At 30.3% G+C, this 22,894-nt stretch overlaps 3 protein-coding genes across 4 annotated transcripts; 1 reads left to right on the top strand and 2 right to left on the bottom strand.

Annotated features, from left to right (window-relative positions):
* The first annotated feature begins 3,083 nt into the window (after positions 1-3,083).
* LOC132919919 (CAP-Gly domain-containing linker protein 1-like) lies at positions 3,084-6,338 on the top strand. 2 transcript variants are annotated; one of them, XM_060981869.1, is made up of 7 exons: positions 3,084-3,519; positions 3,586-3,728; positions 3,798-3,949; positions 4,795-5,133; positions 5,208-5,425; positions 5,479-5,698; positions 5,988-6,338. In XM_060981869.1, exons 1-7 carry the CDS (start codon positions 3,461-3,463, stop codon positions 6,264-6,266), a joined length of 1,410 nt encoding a protein of 469 aa, XP_060837852.1. In that variant the 5' UTR covers positions 3,084-3,460; the 3' UTR covers positions 6,267-6,338. The 2 variants fall into 2 exon arrangements, with proteins under 2 accessions (XP_060837852.1, XP_060837842.1); XM_060981859.1 differs by having other exon boundaries at positions 3,085-3,519; positions 3,795-3,949.
* Positions 6,321-8,292, bottom strand: LOC132919930 (uncharacterized). Its single transcript, XM_060981880.1, has 5 exons — positions 7,430-8,292; positions 7,124-7,362; positions 6,726-6,843; positions 6,534-6,659; positions 6,321-6,444 (listed from the first exon to the last, which is right to left on the bottom strand). Exons 1-5 carry the CDS (start codon positions 7,430-7,432, stop codon positions 6,349-6,351), a joined length of 582 nt encoding a protein of 193 aa, XP_060837863.1. The 5' UTR covers positions 7,433-8,292; the 3' UTR covers positions 6,321-6,348.
* A 1,811-nt stretch (positions 8,293-10,103) lies between these two features.
* LOC132919913 (uncharacterized) lies at positions 10,104-14,528 on the bottom strand. The gene is made up of 2 exons (XM_060981846.1): positions 12,806-14,528; positions 10,104-12,721 (listed from the first exon to the last, which is right to left on the bottom strand). The coding sequence occupies exons 1-2, from the start codon at positions 13,382-13,384 to the stop codon at positions 10,832-10,834; spliced, it is 2,469 nt and encodes an 822-aa protein (XP_060837829.1). The 5' UTR covers positions 13,385-14,528; the 3' UTR covers positions 10,104-10,831.
* Positions 14,529-22,894: the final 8,366 nt, after the last annotated feature.

A 22,894-nucleotide genomic window follows, 5' to 3' on the forward strand; every position in this document is an offset into this window, starting at 1 on the left:
ATTTATTTCAACCAAAGGAAGTTAGATTTTAACATTTTTCTCCTTTTATATTTTTTAGAAGTTATAGTGTTAACCATTTATTAATAACAATAAGTCAATAAATCCCTTGTGTGTACTTTTTCTATACATTGGTTATAACGGTGATGGTTTCAAATTGAAGATAACTGACAATCAAAATTTTGTACTACATGTCCATTTTCCATAAAGAAAGTCACAAAATTATGGATGGTTTACCATTTACACAATAATTATTGTTAAATACAAAATTAAAATTAAACTGTAAAATACTAAAATAGCTAAATATTATAGGTAAAGATCTGTAGGTACCTTTGTTAATATGTTATACCTAAGTAGATAGGTAACTATATATTGTAAAGATATTTAAATAATTATTTTATGATGTTCTATAGGTCAGGGGCTGCCCCTCCCAGGCCTATATTTATAAAAAATTGTATATTGTAGAAAAAAACATTATATCTAAGCTAAAAACATATTATACCGCTGACTATTATAGACACGTACAAGTATGTAGATACTAGTTATGACAGTATGTAGGTGCTATCTATATATTATGTATTTTATGAAAAACCTATAATCATAAGAAAAATTAAAATAAGGCCCTCCCCAGTGGCGGATCCAGAGGGGGGCGATTGGGGCGATCCCCCCCCCCGTTCTCTCAAAAAAAAATAATTTAAGTCCCTGATTTTAGTTATTGGCGTAATTATACTTTAAGGGTAACAAAATTATAGTGATATATTTTTTTATTACTATTACTATAAAAAATATTTTTTTTGTTCTGTACGAGACTGGAAAGTAACATATGTATGTATCTAAATAAATACTTTATCAAAATTAATGTGTGCCCTTTAAAAATCACCCCCCCCCTGTATCTTGGTTTGGATCCGCCCCTGGGCCCCCCTAACCAAATCTCTGGAGCCGCCCCTGCTATAGGTACATAAATGTGGTCTACTTCCATAGTATTATTGTACCTTTATCTAGCTATATTAAATGGTAATGATTAATGGCTATTAATTATTACATACAGACATACAGTATAATACTGTAAATTAAAATATTTTAAAAATATCTGCTAACAGTACTAACAATTTTTTTTTAACTTAAATAATGTTAGTAGTTAAGTAATTGACAATTGGCCAAATCCCATTACATCAAATTCTATTAAAAACTTCACTCACATTCCAATCCATTAATTAAAAGACTATCTGCCACACACAACCCAGAAGGTTAAAAAGACAATGGCCAAGGGACCAGCTTTAAGCATAATATCAATAACTTAATCTTGTCAGGGTACACTAGTTACTGGTGGAATTGGTCGATGGCATCCACTGGATGGTGGATGTCTTCCTATTTTTAACATAAATGTCATTGTCAAATTTGCTATCAGACTTACTCATTATCTATACTAACTACTAAGGTAGTAAGGTAAATGTACTATAAGTATAGACTATACTTACTGTACTATAACTATACTATATAGTGCTTTTATAGCTTCTATCACAGAACTAGTGCTCTATTTATACTATGCTTGGTAAATGGTAAATGCTTTACTTTATCTAAAAAAGACATTTTTTGTGAATTATTCGTAAGTATTAGCATCGAACATTAATTAAATTTACTATATATTTAAATATTTAATCAATGGTTATTTGGTAATATTTATTTTTTTTATTCAATAATTATTTGAGTGAAGCTATGAAAATATTTGGTGGAACCTAGCTTCCTCTCAGTTTTAATCTAATTGCACCTATCATATAATTATAACTTTTAACATTTTTAAATATGACTTAAACATTTATTTATAAATAAATCAGATTTACGATATTTACTTAGAAAATATAAATACCTTATTTATAACCACGGCTATAATAAATAGATACTATAGTATTTATAGCCGTGGTTTTAACGTCACATATCTGCTATTTAAGGGGTCTAATCTAGGCAATTTTAATGACATTTTGAGAAGAATTAATTTTTCTATTAGATGTATATTTTTGATAAATTCAACTACTTTTAACAATAAAATAATAGTACTATCATACTATATTATTAGCTAATAGCTAGTAACATTGAAATCTAAATTTGTGTCTAAAACCCAATAAATTGTTGGGTGTCAAAAACTATCTATCCAAATATTTGAATATTCATTGAAGCACTACAAAAGTCAAATTCAAATAATTCAATGGCAATTAATAAATTATTAAAAATTAAAACAGGTACGGGTTTTTTTACAAAAAAAAAAAAATAATATGAACAAAGATTACAAAATAATGTGGTTAGATATAACAAAATAATCAGAAATTAAATGTTTTTTATAAAATATAATATCAGTTTTATGTCAAAATTTTTAGACTATATTTTATAAATATTTTTTAAAAATATTTTTTTTTTTTAATTATTTTACTAATATACAATTTTTTTACATATTATTATACAATTTTTATTATATTTATGAAAAAAATATAATTATTAAAAAATGGAAGGAAAATGATTGCATTGAAACATTTTTCGGGGGGGAAATGTCCTATTACGCCAAAAACAGTCGGGGGAGAAAATGTTCCGGTAGAAATTGTCCGGTTACCGTACTAAAGTGGGTATTAGCCTAAGTAGGTGCCCTACGCGGTTACGTTTGAAAATTGTCTCTGTGTATTGGGCAATATATTATTTTATATGCAGATAAATCGATCGATAAGTATTCTATATTTAATAGTTAATACGTAGGTATGAGCATATACTAGCATCTGCAAAAGGTCGACTTCGTGTCCAAGGTATAATGTATATATATATTTCTTTTCAAACTGTACATTTTTTATGAAAGCTTGATTGATTTTTTTGGTCTATGAGTATATTTACAAACCAAATGTGATACCTATGTCATAAGCTCAAGACAGTCATAAGTCATAAGTCATATTTTTTAAAACTTGTTTATATTCTTAAGCACTTACCTGTTAACTATACAATATAAAGTATATACAGGTAATTTATTGATTTCCTATGTTTTAAAAGTCAGCAGTCAGCATCATTATTATCATATCAACAAATATTTTACTAAAAGTAGGTAGGTAAAACTAACAAAGAAAAAATGTTCTTTTCTGTTGGTTAGGTTAGGAAAAAGGTAGTTAGGTATTAATTGTAAATTATAATATATTATACTTAACACATATATAACTATGTAATCAAGATAAATTCATTTATTTTTTTTTTGCTGACTAAAATAATATAAACTATATTAGCCTAGTACACTGTATGCTATAAATTGTTTCTGTTGCTACGGGTGAAAAAAATCAATAATAATATACCATATATAAGCATTTTGTTTTTAAAAGGAACATTTATATATAACTGATTACCTACTGTATATTTAATTTTTATTAAAATATTGTCTTATGTATATTACATAACTGTAATTTAACTGTACTTGGCCACTTTTTTATCATATCCAATGAATAATAAAGATCAAAGCGAGTCAGTTTTACATTCTAATGATGGTCCATATTCTGAGTATGTTTAAATTATTACATGCAAATGTACTAATATGTAAATTGTTATTATTTATTCACTGTTTAGAGAAATTATTGGGCAGTACACCATGGAATTGCCTGTATTTAGTAATAAAAAAATAAATAGTACTCAGAATCAACAGCGTAAGAAGAAAAAAGTTTTGAAACCAATACGTATGCACACATTATCGGCCACAAGAAGAAGACAATGTAAGTTAATTATTTAACTATAATTATAATATTTGTAAAAATTAATTTTATTGAGTTATATTTTAGCAGGCGTTTCAAATTCACCATATCTAACTACTTATACTAGTTGTACTGGAGCCCGATCAAATTCATCAAATGTTAATAATTTACTAATTAACGATCATATATTACGGATCAAAAAACTAGAAAATGAACTGATTGAAGCACATATGAAAACACGTGTAAGTTTATTTAAAATAATAATAATAATAATTTATTTACAGAATAAAATTCCAATTTCAAACATATAACAATAACTATATATCATACAATAGATAATATATATAGTAAACATAAATGATCAAAAAGTAATTATTAATATTATACATTTAACAATTAAGTATTAATCTAAAAAATAATTATTTAATATTTCTAGGGTTGTATAAACAGGTCCAAGTTATTAATAGAGTTTCCAGTAGACATTAATACATTAGCAGGATAATTGGATATATAATTTGTATTGACATTAGATAAATAAAATGGACATTTACTTTTAGAATTAAATAAAGTTACTCTGAAGTTTATTCGTTCCAAAATCTCAGGACAATCTATTAAATTATGTAGTAATTTAAAAAGAAATTTTAAATTTAGTAAATGCAAAAGATAGTTTTGTGTCAAATAAAACTCCTAAGTCTTTAGTTATATTCATACGTGCTAAATTTGTATTATTAATTGAATAATTAATTATTTTTTTGAAGAATAAGACATAATAAATTAATGAAGCATTTATAAATATTTAAAGACATTCCATTTTATACAAATTACCTATGTCAGCTTGAAATTCCAACAAATCCTCAATACATTCAATTTTTTTAAATAATTTAGTGACATCAACAAATATTTTAGAGTAATTTAGAATTTTGCTAATATCATTTATAAGTAAAGAAAAAAGTATGAGAGATAAGTAGTCACCTTGGGGTACACCATACAAAACATTTATTGAATTACATAAAACATTTTCATATTTTAATTTATTTAAATATGACCATAGTTGAAACAATAATTAATATACATGTTAATAATTTAGGAATTGATCGTAGAAAACCGTTTATTAAAAACACTGGAAAAGCGACAAGAAAATGCATTATCTATGTATGAAGGTAAACAAGCCAAGCTACCACAGGCAATTAAATCATATGAAGAGGAAATACGCACATTAAAAAGCCAAATACGTCAAATTAAAATTTCATTTAAAGAAATGGAAAATAGATACAAATCACAGAATATTGAATTAATAGCTTTACATAAACAGTACAAACACCTTTTAAGTTTATCTCAAAATAAACAGTTAAGTAAAAAAGAAAATTTATCAGATCAATTAGAAGAAGCACAGAGTACAATAAAAAAACAAGATGATAAAATTTTGGTAAATCTTTATTTTTCCCAATAAGGCAATAACAAATAATAGCTTAAAATATGTTTTTTAAATTTATATTTTAGAATGTTATGAAAAAATTAGAACTTCAAAATAAATCTCATAGGTATCATAGAAATGTAGAAAATATTAAAATCAAAGAATTACAACATGAAGTTAAACGTTTGGAAGATGAAAACAAAAAACTAAGATCGTGTTTGGATAAACTTAAAAATAAAAATTATGGTTCAAGACAAAGTTTTACAAAAGGCATAACTGAAGATTCAATAAGTATAATATCTCGGTAAGTAATTCTAGCAATTTTTACAAATCTTAATTTATTTACAAATTAAATAGTGTATTAAAGCCTATACAAACAATACATGATGGGCAAGGTGATGTAATAGATGCATCTTTTTACAAAACGAATGAGTCAATATCCCTTAAACCAGAAACGTTTCATGAAGATCAAGAAGAAAACAGAAGATATTCAATGAAAAATAATAAAGAATCATACACATCAACAACACCAAGCAGTATGTCTTGGATAGAAAATGACATGACCAAGTTGACAAAAGTAAATACTCAAGAGATATTTAGTTTTACAATTACGGTACTAATAGAAGATAACTTATAAAAAAATAATAATATAATAGACATATTACGGGTGTGGCACTGTGGCCTCTCAATAACTAAAAATTTAAATCAACTTTCAAACAATTGTTTTGTGGGGGAGGGGATTAGGGACATTCTAAAAATATACACTTGGTCATATCTGAAAACAGTTCTTTATAATGTATACGTTATCTCCTATACAGTGTTATAGTTAAGTACAGAAAATAAATTTAATATTAATTTAATTTTAGGAAAACCAACCAGAACTAATAAAAACTGTAAAAAATGATTTTGAAAATAAAATCAAACATAAAGCTACAGCTCCATTACAAGTACCAGGAACCTCCATGACTAGATCACAAAAAGATATACTTTTAGCAAAATTAAATCAAGTCAGTGAGGATAAAGACAACTATGAAAATTATTATAAGTCTAAACTACTAAAACAAACAATCAATAAGAGATACTCATCATATGATTCTGACAATATAAGTGGCGAATCTTCCAACAGTGATAGTTCACAAGAATAATGGAGTATTAACTATATGTTTTATATTGATGCATTGTTAATAATAAATATACTATTATATGTTTCATAATAATTTTATTTTATTAACTATCTTCATTTTTAGATGCTTTCACAGAGTCTGCCAATAATCTAGTAAATTTTTCTTCTAATTTTCTTATCTCTTCAACACAAGACTGAAACTGACAGTTCAAAAATGCATGTAAATATAATATAATAATATATTCCATAACTGTGTGATAAAAAAATATAAAATAATTGTTATAGGTACCTCTCTTTCAGCGGAATAAAGTTTTTCAGACATACTATTTAATACAGTGTTTGCTTCTACTGTATGAGACATAAGTGCATTTGACCTTCCTAATTGTAAAGCACAATCCATAGCACTAATAGAATCCTTTAAATTATAATAAATGGTTTGTATTAAATGATAAAAATGTATGAAAATCACTAATATACTAACCAAATAAAACGATTTTGCATTCGTAATATCATATCGAGACTCCATAAAATCATTTTCTGATTTTTCATCAAACAAATCATTGGGTTCCAATAAGTTCATACCCTTAATTAGTTCATCTCTTTAAAGAAAAAATAATATTAAATAGTGATATTAATTATTAGGTATAACGTTAATAATTCTATAAACCAAGGATGAGAAACTAATAGCCTTTTACCTAGATCACACTATGTTTTAAAACTTTGGATTTGCACAAGAAAATTATAAGTAAAAAAACTTATTCAAGGACATTTTAACCTATGTGACTTTTAAGTTTTGAAAACTATCACTTTTGTAAGTTTGAGACTTGAGTTGCATAACACTGCTCTACACTACTATAGACCAAAGTTAAAGTTACCTACTTGTATTTCTTTGATGCATCATTGAGTGCAACTAGTGCTATTGTAATCATTTGACAAGAACTGTTTACTGATATAGTACACGTTTGTTGTAATAAATATTTGTGGGTCAGTTTTTCGGCTATTTGATTCAATTCTATGACAATTGGTTGTTCAACCTCATCTGGGTTAATGACTTTTGTTTGACAATAGGCTATTCCTACAGCTAAACGACGCCAGCCAAGTAATCTGGAAAACTTATTCTAATCCAACAATTAATTTATGAAAATAAAATAAAAATGATATAACTAGTTAACAAAAAAAAATTACCATTTTGAATGGTCTGTAAAAGTAATTCAAGACCTATTGATTTTTCTATGTCCTATGATGTTGGTAAAGTTTACTAAATTAAAATGATCTAAACAAAATATTAAATAATGTCCATCTCTAGATATTTAAACAATCAATTATTTTATTTATCTGTGTATTTAACTGAATTTAATATGTCTTAAAAAAGTTACAAATTACAATGCATCACAATATCACATTACGGAATTAAATGGCATAATATTTTCACTATTTTGTATTTTATTGAATAACAATTATTATAACCATTTAGTACTTAACCACTTTTATAGTTACGTCTAGTAAGGCAATACGTATGTGACATTGTGACACAGAGTCACAGACATGTGAGAACTGAGAATAATTGAAAATCTCTGTGGTTAATTCTTTATTCTTTACAGTTTACTGATAATTTATCACAAAATAACCGGTGTTTTGTGATAAGGAAAATGTGATAAAAATTAAAAAGTAATTCGCTCGAACCACAGAAAAATTGACCACGGCCTATACACAGTAGGTACCTAATAAATTACTCAATACCATATTCACGGTCCTAGAGCCGTTCTTACACTTAACAGGACATTATAAGAACGGCCCCTAGAAAACAAGATCGGGACACTTCCCTAACAAGTAATAACGTTAATGTACTTATTTTTTATGGTTAATACTTTATGTTAAATGTTAATCAATTCGGTCGAGAGAAAATTTTAGTTGACTTTTTCGCCGCTATTTTATTAAACGCCTCAAACAGAACTTTATGTAAAAATTTTTAACATTTTAGCGGCAAACGAAAATTAAATATCACAATTCACAGTAAATTATTATTATTGTGATTTAAATCTGAAATATATAAATAATAAATAAATATAAGAATATCACTTGTAATAGAACAATATTAAGAACTTAATTAATATTTAATGGTCTACGCTTCTACGGGTATTAAAGGTAATTAACTATAAAAAAAATAGTGTGATAATTTATTTAAGTATTTACTTATATTTAATAGATTTATCGTGTAAATTAATAAATAATTTACTTTGTTTCGAATTTTTGATATTATAGTTATAGAAGTTTACAATCTACTACTTGGATTGTTTTTAATTATTGATATTACCAATGTAATAAATTTACATTTATCGATTTGTTTAAAAAAATAAAATAACTATAGAGAAGAATAGACTATAGTCCTTACTCTTACGTCATCTGCAGGATTGCAACATGAATAAATTAATAAACTAATTATAAGTTAAGCTGTTAGTTTAACTGTTTTACATATCGATGTATTTATTCATTTTATTCTGAATTTAAAACAAACGAGATGCAAATTTGGTTCAACATATTATTATATTACCATCCTAAATACGAAATAATAGGTGTATGTATATTAATAAATAAATAATAATAATACATTATGTGTTAAAAATGTATATATTATAATTTAGAATTATAGGGCCCCCGAAATATGTTTGGCCCGGCCGCCCGGGGCCCCATAAAACCTTAAGACGGCTCTGGTGCTCAGTGCAATTGTCCATTTATCCTTCCATAAATATGGCACTGGCCACTGGTTATAACTTATAACTTATAATATATATAATAAGCACTTATGGGCAGGGCCTCCACGAAGAGACGGTCAGTGAGTACCATGATCCTGGAGCCCGAAAAACAAAAACATAATATTAATATAATATATTCATATTATTAATTTAAATTACGAAAAAATGAAAAAAAAAGAGTGGTGTCACTCCAGTCATCATATTATTTTTATGCAATATTGATATATAAATAATTTGATTTCTTACTACATAATTTTTTGTAACAAACTATGTAAATATTTTTTTTTCTCATAACTCATAAGATCAAAATTAATAATTTATATTATATTTTTAAAAATATCGTAATTGTTGAGCTGTAATGTTATTTTTATTAGAAGCTAATAAAATAAAATAAATAATACATAATATTTCATTATTCATAAATACTTTTTAAAGGAATGTTGATTTTTATATTAAACTGTAGGTACATCGTACATATGTGTTTTAAACTTATTTTAGGTAACTTTTGTAAAAATAAAAAATTCATATTAAAATTAATATATATATACTATAGTATACAATGAGGGTACGGAATTATTTACAATACCGTAATTGAAAAATTCATGCCTGACTATATGAGCTATGAATATAGTGGTATACTGATAAATGTTAATAGTTCTAGACTTCTACGTATAATAAAAAATACTTATATTGCGTGAATTTTTTAAAAAAATACTTTAATACTTTAATTTTACGAAGTTCATATATTTTTTTCTTTTACATTTATTATGGTTTTTAATAAATTAAATCCATAGTGACTTTATTTATCATGGACGTGGACTGTGGTATGATGACATACTATTTGGAGTCTATTCCTGATCGCTAGATATGATAACGTATTAAATATTGTCTATTTGTTTCCAAAACGATTCTTCTTCACTCATTTGGATCTTTATATATAAATAGCTGAACGAAGCAATGTCATAATGGTACATATTTCTATTCCCAACTACTAGCGAGTACTGTATGTCTGTATAGTCAATAAAGTTGCGTAGGACGGAAAATTTATTAATTTATTTAAAAAAAATGCTAAATGTGATGTATTAGTTTTTGGAAAAATATTCAAGTTTGACTGTCAATTAACTTATATTTTATTGTTATTAATTTATTAATATATTAATAATACAAGTAACTGACAAATACAATAAAAATACATTATGTAGTGATTTAATATATAATAACTAACAAGTAATATGACGTATAACAATTGTAAAAGTATATATTTATGCGTAATAAGTTATATAAATAATCAATATAATAATTTTTTTTTGTTCGCGCTCATTGATTATTATACATATACATATAAAAAAATAATACAAATTAAATCTTCACAATAGCAGATAGTAATCATTAAATCATATATTAGTAGGTACATAAATGCATTTTTATTTTTGGCACACGAATATGAGTCTTTTGGCAAATTAATATAAGTATTATTATAGGTATAATTGCAGTATACATCGTAAGATGTAATAATTTATAATGACAATAATTGTGTATATATAGTTTGGCGTATAAAAATTGAAAAATGTCGTAATAAAATAAAAATAAACGTCAACAATAAAAAAAAATATTTGTATACAATACATATTACATAATATTAAAAACAAAAACAAAAATCGAAACCACTCCGTGAAACCGAACCCACGTGGCCATATTTACCCGATTCAATTACCGTTACGCGCAAGGTATATACAGCAATATTATTCAAACGATAGAGCAACAATACATAATAAAGCATACACACACATCATAGTGTTTCCCGAGAGGGGTGGTACTACATACAAAATCTTTGTCATCGCTCTTCCCTCGGCGGCGACGGTCGTGCGCCGTCGATGAATGCATCGCCATCGCCGACGTTCGAGGATCTACCTGCACCGGCCGACGCGGCGACATCGTTTTCCCGCCGATGTTGCAACAGTGGCACGAGCGCCTGGCGGAGCCGTTCTACGACCCGCGGGAGCGCCACGTTTACCAGATCGGTGCGGTCCATGCGGCGGACGGCATCGTTCGACGTGTCTTCCGGCCGCGCCGACTGCACCGCAGCGCGATCGTCGCCGCCGTTCAGTTCTCGCCGTTCGTACGCCACTATGCGTTCCCGGAGACGGGTCAACAGCATCAGCTGTTGTTGTTGCTGTTGTTCCGCGCCGTCCGGCTGGTCACGTTGACGGCCACCGTTGTCGTCGTCGTCGTCGTCGTCTGAAATCGATCGTATGGACAGGAGCGGTGGCAACAGGTCGGCGATGCGATCGCGGACCGCTCCGGGCGCGCGCCGATACGGTTCGGGCGAACCACTCGGGTCTGAGTCCGACGATAAGTCGGGTGACGGAATTCTCGGGCCACCGTCGCCCTTTCCCCGGTCGCCCGATTGCGTTCCGCGTTGCAATTTCAGCAACATGTCGTACAGTCGACCGTTTTCACGCCGCCGGGCGTCCAGTTCGCGGCGCAATAGTTGCAGTTGCGATTCGCCCGCAACGTCACGATCATCATTGCTGCAGTCGTGGTCGGCAGCCACGTTTCCGTCACCGCACTGCACTTGGGCGTCGGTCAAGGACGGCGGCGGCTTCGCGCGATCTGCAGCCGCCTCCGCGGCGTCCACGGCGCCACTACAACGGCCGCAAGTTGAACATCGGCGGGGTGGCCTGCACCGTCGCCTTCTGTGCAAACCGCCGCCACTGACGGTCCGACTTCGTGCGGTGGGCGACGTAGCGGCAGTCGTTGTCACGGTAACGGCATCGCCGTTCAAATCGTCCGCTTCGTCCGCGGTCGCATCAGACTCCGTTGACGAGGACGACGTCGTAGTGACGGTGGCCGCGTCGCCAACGCCTTTGCAGGTTGGCTGTTGCAGTTGCCGATGATGGGGTCGACAGTGTCGTTTCCGCGTACTCGTCGACGATACCGGAGCGCCGATCGCAGTTAACCGTACAGGCTTTTCGTCGCCCCCGCAGTCGTTCGAATCCGCGGTTTCCTCTTCCGACGACGACGAAGTGTTCATCTCTGCGGAGTCTTCGTCGTTGTCGTCTTCTTCTTCTTCGTCGCAGCTGAAGAAAAAGTTCACTTCCGAATAGTCCGGCAACACCGGTGGCGGTGTCGTGATTGTAGTTACCGTTAGCGGTGACTTTCGATGGTTCTGTGATTCCGCGACGGCCGTTGATGCTGTTGTTGCGGTAGATGTCTCCGCGGGCAACCGTTTTACTAGGATTCCTTTGGTCACCGCGGGTAGCGGAGTAGTCGACGCGGCTTTTGAACGGAATTGCTGCAGATAATGTTGTTGCGGTGAAGCTACATCCGCAGCCACCGCCTCAGCCGGTTTCCTGTCTTTCTGTGCAGCCGCGTCGGCCACTTGGGTCGCGTACTTTTGTTGCTCGAGCTTGCCAATCTGCCGGTTCCGGGCCCACAGTTCTGTGTTGACTAGCTGCTGTAGTGACCGCTCCAGCCGTCTGCACCGTCCTCGTAAACGGGACACTTCAGAGCCGGCACCTTCATCGTCTTCGCCCGTGGTCTCGAGCGGTGCGGACGACGACGGTACCGGTGGAGGCGGAGGCGAACGCAGAACGTTTTGTCTCGTCGCGGAACGCTCCGCAGACGCTACCCGCGATTTGCATGACGTATCCGAATCCGTCGCAGACGCGTCATGGAATTCGTCGTCAACTTCGTCGAGTTCGTTGTTTGTCTTCTCTTCTTTCTATATTACGAACAGAAAAACGTTCAAAATCATAGGAAAAAAAAACAGTAATATGGTGTGTATCATTAATATTCGTATTTTTACCGTGCCGTCATCGATGTGCTTTCGCAATCGCCGCCAACGTCGTTTGTCGTCGGCAGACAAGGAAACCGATTTGGCCGAAACTGTGGCCGCCAGCAGTGCCAGCAGTCTTCGGTTGACCGTTAACAAGTCGTGGATAGTGCGCACGGCAGCTTCGGCGGTCGCCTTGGCCGCCGCGTTATTGTGGTCGGTGTCGCTGTGGTCGCTACTGTCATCGGTGTCGTCGCTATCGGTATTGGTACTGTTGCTGCGCTTTTCCCGGTCCCGATCGAGCGCGGCCGCCGAGAGCTTGTCCACTCGCCGTTCGGCGTTGTAGACGCGCAACCGAAGCTGAAAGTTGTCAGTCCGCAGCTGTTCCAACTCGTCGACGAGCTGCGTCGTATTGTTTATCGTGGTCGCATACACGTTGCTGTTGTTGTTGTTGTTGTACTCGTCAACGACTTCGTCGTCGCAATCGTACAACCGACCGTGACGGAGGCTCCGGTGCCGCATCACGCCCGCAGCCATCGTCAGTGGCGCAGCTGACGCGGACGGAGGCGATCGCAACACTCCGCCGGTAACGACAGTCCGACGGCATTCCATTTCACGACCACGCCGATTATCAGCTAATACAATAATTATTAATTACGATTATACAGGTATTACACACTATTACGTAAGACGCGAAAACAAATCGAAAACAAAATCAAATTATACGTATAACTGTAGCATATATATATATATATATATATTGTATATAAACGATATCAGTTCGATGGCGTAATGTGCGACGTGTGTTGTACAATTAAATCACGTATTGCAGTTCGACCGATATATAGCGTCGAGCGAAAACGGAGACGATAATGGAAAAGAAAACGAATAGAAAAAAAACACTCGATGGGTACAACGCTGTGCTACCTACGCACAAAATAAAAAATGAATAATATATGTTTATTAATTTGTAATGATATTATTAGCAGGAGCGGCGGTAATAAACAGTATAAAGACGCGCCCGTCCGCGTTCGAGTCCGACCTACGTTTATTATTAGTGCCTACGACGGCGACGATGAGCCGACGTGTGCCCGGGAGCAGTCGACTCTCGGACGCGTTTATTTTCGTAGTCCGCTGTGCGCGGTGGCAGTGGCAGTAGTCGACGACAGAAATAGGTAGTTGAAATGTGTATATTTTAATTTACTACCGATAACGACGACGACGACGACCATGGATCACATATTAATAAATGACGACGACAAGCGAAGAGTGCGATCCGCGTGCAGGACTTTGCTCTGCGCGGGCGGAGTCGAAGCGATAGACGCGATGCGGGCGATATGGCGGACGGCGATTACGACGAAATCAACAAAATACGATTTTACAATATTAATCATAATGTCAATAATTCATTAGTAATAAATGATAAATAAAGTATAACACGTGTGATATATATCTAAAATATTATCGACTAGATTATTATTATTTGTACGGCGAGCGGAAGTCGTTGTAATCGCGATATTTCGTTTAAAATTATGATGTCTTATAAAAAAACATGTCTAATATTTAAAACGTCAAGTATTATTATAATAGTAACACGGCGATGGCAACACGCACACGCACGCTAAAGGCGCGCGTGTAAAACTAACGATTATACTGCATAAGTGCATGATGATAATAATAATAATAATAATATAGTGACGGAGGCGGCGGCAGCATCACCGGCCGCGATATAGCACTAGGCACGTGTGTGATGTGATCGCATCGTCCCGTACCGCCGAGTATAGCGTTAGTGTAGCGCCGACGAGCCGACGACGGCACTGCGCTGGCGCGTATTGATGATAATAATAATTATTATTATTTGAACTATAATATGCGCGTGCGTAAAAAGAAAAACGTGAAACGCCTACGACTTCTACCACCCACCCCCAACCCACCATGTCCCTCTGTAAGTCCTGGTCCCCGACCGTGATCCGCAGCCGCACCCGTTCCGACGAACATGAAATAACGTCGCTGCCGTCGATCCCGTGGCATTATAATATTACCATTACGCTTTTTGCACACGCAGCGAAAGTGAAATAATAATTATTAATGATCCTAAAAAACTAGCCTAAACGTAAATTAATTGACATAATATCTATAGATAAAATATACATAGGTAATCTGAAAGCAATTACTGTTTATATTATATCGATAATGTCATTATACTATTATAGTCATTAGTCATTACTCAACAAATACACTCAACGGGAATAATAATCCTTTTCTGTGGAACAAACAAAATAATTGTATTTATTTAGGGATATAGCTCGTAGTGAACTCCGTTTTCCATGTATAAATCTCGAAGTTTATAATATGTCTATAAAAAAGACAATTTTAAGCTTTTTAACATCATATTTCTACTTTTAATTTTAAATAAAATAAACAATTTATATTCACTTTAGGCTGTAAAAAGGTTCTTTTTTTCCAGATAAAAAGAACAGTTATAGAAATCCAACAATTCTACGAGACCTGAACGTTTTCCCTGTGGTATAATTTTTGTTTATATAATAAACCGGCAGGCCGTAATAATCCCCCCCCCATAATCGAATTGATTAAATAGAATTTTAATACATAATTATTTATTTTAAATGTTTAGTATGTGCTGTGTGTGTGATAATCGTGATATTTGTATTTCAACCGCCATCAAAAAAAAATTAAATTAAACATTATTTTATTATATTTATGTACATTGTACATTTGAATATCTAATACCTCAATACTTGCAAACTGAAAATAATGAGTCTACTTTTTTTTTAGTAAGCAAACAAACTAAATAATACAATATATTATATATAAATTAATGAATATTAATATATCAATAAAACGTTCATGTTTATGTAATTTTGTCGATGTTTGAATGCATGATTATGCACGATTTAAGTTATTGTCATGTTGACGATAAAAGTAAAGGCATAATGCCATTATCGACATTTGCTTTTAGATTATTGTCTTGGTATTATTTACCTACGCATACATGGGACAGTGTACAAATGTGCTAGGTATAAATTAACAATATTATACATAGTAATTTTTGTTTTTTTAATTTTAATTTGTTCAGATTATTACGAAAATATATATAAATGTATATGTATATGTATGTATAGTTTATTAGCGCTCTTCTCCTGATTTACGTTAAAATAATACGTAGTTAAAAGTACAAACATTTAAATGTCACTATTACATATAATATATTTATATAACAGGATAAATTAGACATAATTGAGACATTTTATATCATGTTATATACCTATATATAATAAATCTATAAGTACTCATAATTCATATCGCGCGTGTTTGATATGGTTTATGTTCAGATTGGTTCCGTAGGTAGCGAAGATAATGCAAAATGTATAGATAAAATATAAAATAATACAATATGTGCAAATAATAATGACTATAAACTTAAAAAATAAAAGGACTCTTCAAGAGCGTTTGAGTGTTTAAATGATAACATACTAAGTAGGTAACTAAGTTATCAACACACTGAATTCATTCAGTAATTCATGGTTAGTTTTGTTATTTTTTTTATATTATTAGGTATTGATAATTGATATTGATATATTATTAAATTTAAGGACAAAGGTTGTTATCCGCTTCAAAATTAAAACATCGAAACAACCTAACCTTTTAAGTTTGATAAAACTATAATAGGTCAATTCAATTCACTCTAAGTTAATGAAACTTAACATGAATTATTGAATAATGAATGTAAATTTTCTATGTTATGCCGGTGGCTTACGCACTTATAGCTTATAAGATAGAGACAACTGTAAATGCGGGTATGGCGTTTTTTTAAAACCGTTGATTATATGTAGTACTATTTATAATCAATACTTAAAACGAACAAATTGTTAATAATTTAATTTTACTCTTTTATATTTCTTCTATTAGTAAAATACTTAAATTATATAAATAATAGAAAGTACACATTAAAAAATATAAGTGTAGAATATATACTTAGAATGTTTGAAATTCATAAAATAGATATATTATTTAATATTATTTCATTTATTTCATTACTATTATTATTATTTTTTTTTGTACTTGCTTTATAAACATAATTTTAAATATAATAGGCTTTCAAGTTTCAATGCGCTACTTGTCCAAAGTTACTGTCTTATTGTCTTAGTTCATCACATTAGCGTAATGTTTTAATTACCTATACTTTATTTTATATGTATAATAAAATATAATAAAGTATAGTAGTAAATGGGGATGATATATTTATAAAATTATAACTATACCTGATTTTGAAAGGTAAGTCGCAGAAAGGTCTGTAACATAAGCAGTTGAAAGCATCCCTTCGAAAGTGTTTAACTTAGAGATTTATTTCAAGTTTTATTTACGTTTATCAAAATTTCTAAGGTTTTTGATGAAATGTTTCGAAAATTCTAATTTAAATGAATAAAAATGGAGTGGTATACAATAATCAACGTTAGCAACGTGGGTTACTTAGTTACGTTATAAATTGTTTATAAATGTAAAATAAAAATAAAAATAATAACTTTATTATACATATCTATGTGAAATTTACAATAAATGATTATACCTTGTTTGGGTAATGATTAAAAAGTATCCAATTTTAAAAAAAAAGATAAAAATTAAAAATAAAATAATTTAAATACAATACATTAAATTTATAAATTTAAAATGCTACATAATATTATGATCAGAGTTTGTTCATTGGGACGAAAAATTTGGTTGGTCGCGATTCCGTAATTCGTGTATTTTAAGAATAAATTTAACAGTAGTAATAGTAATAGTTTTAGTACGGTGATGTGAACAAGTGATACGTCATTGACATATAATACGAACATATTATCTCAGGTTCAAAAATATTTATATTCTAAATAATTTAAAATTTAAAATTCATAAAATTTGTTTATTTTCTGCGAATGACTAATTAATCTAGTCAAACTTGAATAATCACGTTTTATTTTAATTAATTTTAAATTTTTTTGTGACAATATAGGTAGTATATAATCATGCGCAAAAGGTCATTCGCATGTAACAATAGCAATTTGCAAATGTCTTAGGCTACGAAAAATAATTTATTAATAGTAATATAAAATAAATATACATTTTAAGATATCCTTAGAAAAAGAGAGTGAGTGTATAGATATATGACTCAACTTCGTTCAGAATCGTTCTTTGTACGCAATGATTTATTATTTAATTCAAATTATCTCAATAATTAGTTATCAATTAATAAAATACAAAATTAAATAGCGTAAAGGTGCAGGAGTCCAAAATATGTCTCTTTTTTATCTTATAATATGCTATAATATACTACTCAATATAACTTACTATAGATGCCTTTAGTAACCTTTGATATTTTGTTATGATAATTATCTTTTCTGTTATATCCTATTTCGTAATTAACAGGAATTTAATCTACTTGAGTACGTGGAACGTGGCCATTTGAATTTTGAGTTGACAAACGCAGAAATTCGCAATATATTATGCATAAAAAATATACGATTGGTATTCAATTAGTTGAACAATCAATATTATAAATACTGAAGTATAAAATGATATATAATTCATATACATATAGTATATTAGTATGTATATAATATACATCAATACATGGCGTCTATCCATTACTAAGTTAGCTAGTTTCCCAATTTTTACGGAATGGTGACTATCTTGTCTACTGTGTAGGCTGTACTAACTGCTGTAGTCAAACATACTAAGTTGAAGACACTCAATACTTATTAGACCTTTTTGAGCATCTTGCATAGTTACAGCTTGGTCCTTATCCCCCATTGGTGTACAAATACAATGCTTTTGAATTGGTGTTTATTCAGGTTATTATTATCGTGTACTTTCTACTTAACACTTCCTAGTTCCTGTATTATTTGACCTTTTAGGTCAGGACTTAAGACTGTATAATGGTTAAGTATTCATATAAACTCATAATTATACTTCTGTATAGACATAATATATAGACTATACTACTATATAGAGTATATTGCATAATTTATGAACGTCTAACTTATTAGTTATTGACTGTATATATATTGTATTTGTTTATGTACATACATTAATAATTTAATTAACATACTTATAAAGGCTATTATTATTTTAAGAATTATAATAAATTATGTTGTGACATAGTACATACACTCTATTACAGACTACAGTGGTTCTTAAACTGTGATCCGCGGCCCCCTGGGGGTCTGTGGTGGACTAATTAAATCATTGGAAGAAGAAAGCCTTGTAGAAATGTCTACTGTCTACAGATAGTAGTTTAAAAATACACTTTAATAAAGTCGTTAGACAATTTTTGGTTGGATGTACGAAAAGATTATTCAGAATTATTAAGTAAAACTCTTAAAGTTATTCTATAATCTATTCCCCATAACTTATTTGTGTGAAAAAGCCTTCTCAGTCCTCGCTTGTAATAAAAATAGTTTGGAAACCGGATAGAAAACGTAGAATCTGAACTACGATTAAAGCTTTTTAGTATTGAGTCTGATTTTCAAATATGTATATCTCAAATGCAACACCATCCATCGCATTAACAGCTCAATAACTTCAAGTAATACAATTATTATTCATATTTAACATCATACTTTACTAGCAGAAGAAATGGATTTGACATATTGTGAGAGTTGTCGAATGCTTAAAATATATTTTTTCTTATATTATACTGTTTTATGCAATGATTCAATGATTGTAACATATAAATATATAATGATATGATTAAGGACTAAGGTATTATTATTTGATCACTCAAAACAATTATCAAGTCTAATACTATCATAATAAATTGCGCATTTGTGCCTTATAAACATATTATACAACATACACATATAAATATATTATATGGAAGACCTGTAAAGTTAATGATAAAGTATAAACCATTATATAGAACATGTAGGTACAATGTGTCTATAAAAGGTATATCGTTCAAAATCGCTATAATTTACTACACCTATATATGCCATCATTCGTACCATATGGCCAATCCCGTTCGATTGCATAAATATCGTCATGACTATACGCATGCGTTTGCAGGATGTTTATAGTTGCTTGTTTCATCAACAACGGGGTGTTACGAATTCGAAAAATTACTAACGATATCTATTTTTTTTTTGCCTGATACGTGCGTGCCGTATTTATGTGTTATTACATTTAATAATTTACTTTTACGATAATATTTATTATACTACCATTTAAAAATGTACAATATACAACTGTAAAATAAAATAATATAATAATTCACGTTAGGGTGGATCTATGCGGATTCGTTCTATTATAATATTGACAATATTGTTTATATATTCTTGATTAACTCGTCGACTCATCGTGTCGTCTGTTTAGTTTCGGGACGCTAAAATGTTTACACAACCGATGTTATGTACTTTTAAGTACATAAGAGTACGAGTATACAATATTCATCGACATCGTGTCGACATCTGCATTATTGCTCGTTGAGGTTGCGCATATCTCCGCCGTTTCGTGTAATTTACGACGCGCAAAAGTTCGCCTACACGTCGATGGTACATATACAACTGTATTGTACCTATTTGAAGCTTGAGTTCGACTATTATCGCCTATAATAATATTGTAAAATTTAAACGCAGCAGATTAGACCTATTTATCGTTCTTAACTTCTTAAGTGACTAATATTTGACTTATTTGACTATTTGAGATATTATTCATTTGTAATAAATAATAATAATAGTTCGCATTAAAGAATATTTTGTATTCTTGATAAAATATAATTATTTGTGATTTATTATGACAACATTGATAACGCAAATTATTACATTATTATTACCTATTATTATTATTTATTAGATAATTATTATATAATAAACTATTTATTAATATGATTTTGTGAATTTTATTATCAATAAATTCATCAAATTTATCAATTTATAATTGTTGTTATTTTAGAAAAAGGTAGAATGGTATATATTTGATTTCCACCAATAAAGTTTAAATATAAATAAGTCCTTGGCTGAATCTAAACCCATCCAATCATATTATTATGTAATCAATGTGTAAGTATATAAAATAATTGAAATGTATATATGTATAGGCTAAGTATAATAGGCTGAACTATTAGATCCTATACGTACCCTGAAATACAACGTATCTTGTAAAAATACAAACGTACAAAATAGGCACTACATTATATATGTTTTATAGCAAAGTAATAAGTAGGTACCAAACCCAATACGGAAATACGAGTACCCAATGGTGTGGTGAACATTTATAAGCTATGATGTATAACATATATATAAATATATTTCAGATGTCAGTGCATACCTACCACCAGTACCACCCACGCCTTTCTCAAGGATACATCCATGAAATTTGTTCGAAAAAAAAATTGAAAAAAACTAAAAATTAATAAAGATTTAGGTAAGTACCTACCTACTTAGTACTTATATTTAACTAACTCCTACCTGGAAATTCTAAATTCTAAGAGGCTTTTCCCTATTTTATGTTGTAATTGACTTGATGGTTTACCAAAAACAACAATTTACCACTTTTTTAATATTTCCACCATTACGCCTAAACGTCATTAAACCTCTTTCAACACGTCACTGCAAGTACCTATAGTAGTATAATACTTACGCCTAATATGGTTTCTAATAAAATAATATGAATAAAATAATAATTATGTATTATGCACAAGACACATTAATTCACGAAAAACAAATTAAAACTTTGGTAGGTACTTACTACTTGGTTATACATTTTTTTTATATGATTATTATGAAATTATTTCCAATTATTTGTTAAAATTATTGAAGACTCAAAATATTAGCTAAATTATTACATTCAACAAAAGGTAAACATTTATTTTGTAGTTGACAAAACGACTGAACTATAATTTATTATTTACTGCATTTCTTATAGTTTATACAATAATAGATATCTGTAGCGGCTGTAGCTTGTAAATTTAAGTATAGGTAGACCGTAGATATAATACAGTATAATATATTTACTATCTATAAATTATAATATAAGTTTAGTATGTAAATGTTGTATATATATATATAATATGTATGTTGGTAAGTATACAACATATTATATTATATGATTTTTTTTATAAATGTATAGGCTTACAAATTGTTATACTTAGTCAAAATGCTTAAAATATACTTAGTATAAGGTTCTTTATAAGATGTTTTTACCGGAATCAAAAAAAACAAACTTGTTTGTAATATTCTTAGTTAGTTTTTTATTTATCCAAAAAATTTTATAACTCATCAAAATCATGAATTATTTTGTTATTAACTTTAGTAATACTTAAGACTTAAATCAAGATTCCTTATAAGATTTTCTTACTAGAATCCAAATGTATTGTAAGGTCACATGGGTACATTTAAATATCTATAGTTAGTACTTGAAGTTCAAAATATGACAAGTAATACTTACACAGTTCCACGTAAAATAACAATTTCTCTTTAATTGATTTTTGTAATTTTGCTGTAATTCAAAAAATATTAACTATAAAATTGACTGTTAATATACCACTATTAAAATAAATTATTTTCTTCTGTCTTCAATAGAATAAAAAATAATCTTAAGCTTAAGTGTTCTTAGCATGTGTTTGATATGTTAGAAGTAGAGTTATGGTATGTTTTTATTTTAGAAATTTCAAATTTAAATCTAAAAAAAAACTTTTAATCATCAACTTAGAGAGTGGTTTCTGGAAGAAAATCATATCTAGAAATGTAATATAAAATCTCATATAAGTTGTTATAGCAATTTAAAAATATTAAAAATGCATAGGTTAATTTTTTTTATGAAAGTTGAAAGTTCATATTTTGAACTAATTTGTCAAAATTATGAAAATTTAAAAATCATTTTGTAGATTATTTAAAATGTATTCAATTTTAAATTTTAATAACAAAGGCTAAATAATTATTTATTTAAATTATTTCAAGTAAATCTTGACATTATCTAATTAAACTAACAATAACAATTTTAGTTATTTTGTTGCAATTAAAAAAATATTAATCATATGGACTTGAAACTTGAAATAAAATAAAAATAAATTTTAATTTAAATTAGTTATATCTTTGTAGCAATAAATTCTTAATAAATACACTTTTA

Source organism: Rhopalosiphum padi, chromosome 1 (genome assembly GCF_020882245.1).
Source record: "Rhopalosiphum padi isolate XX-2018 chromosome 1, ASM2088224v1, whole genome shotgun sequence".
Lineage (NCBI taxonomy): Eukaryota > Metazoa > Arthropoda > Insecta > Hemiptera > Aphididae > Rhopalosiphum > Rhopalosiphum padi.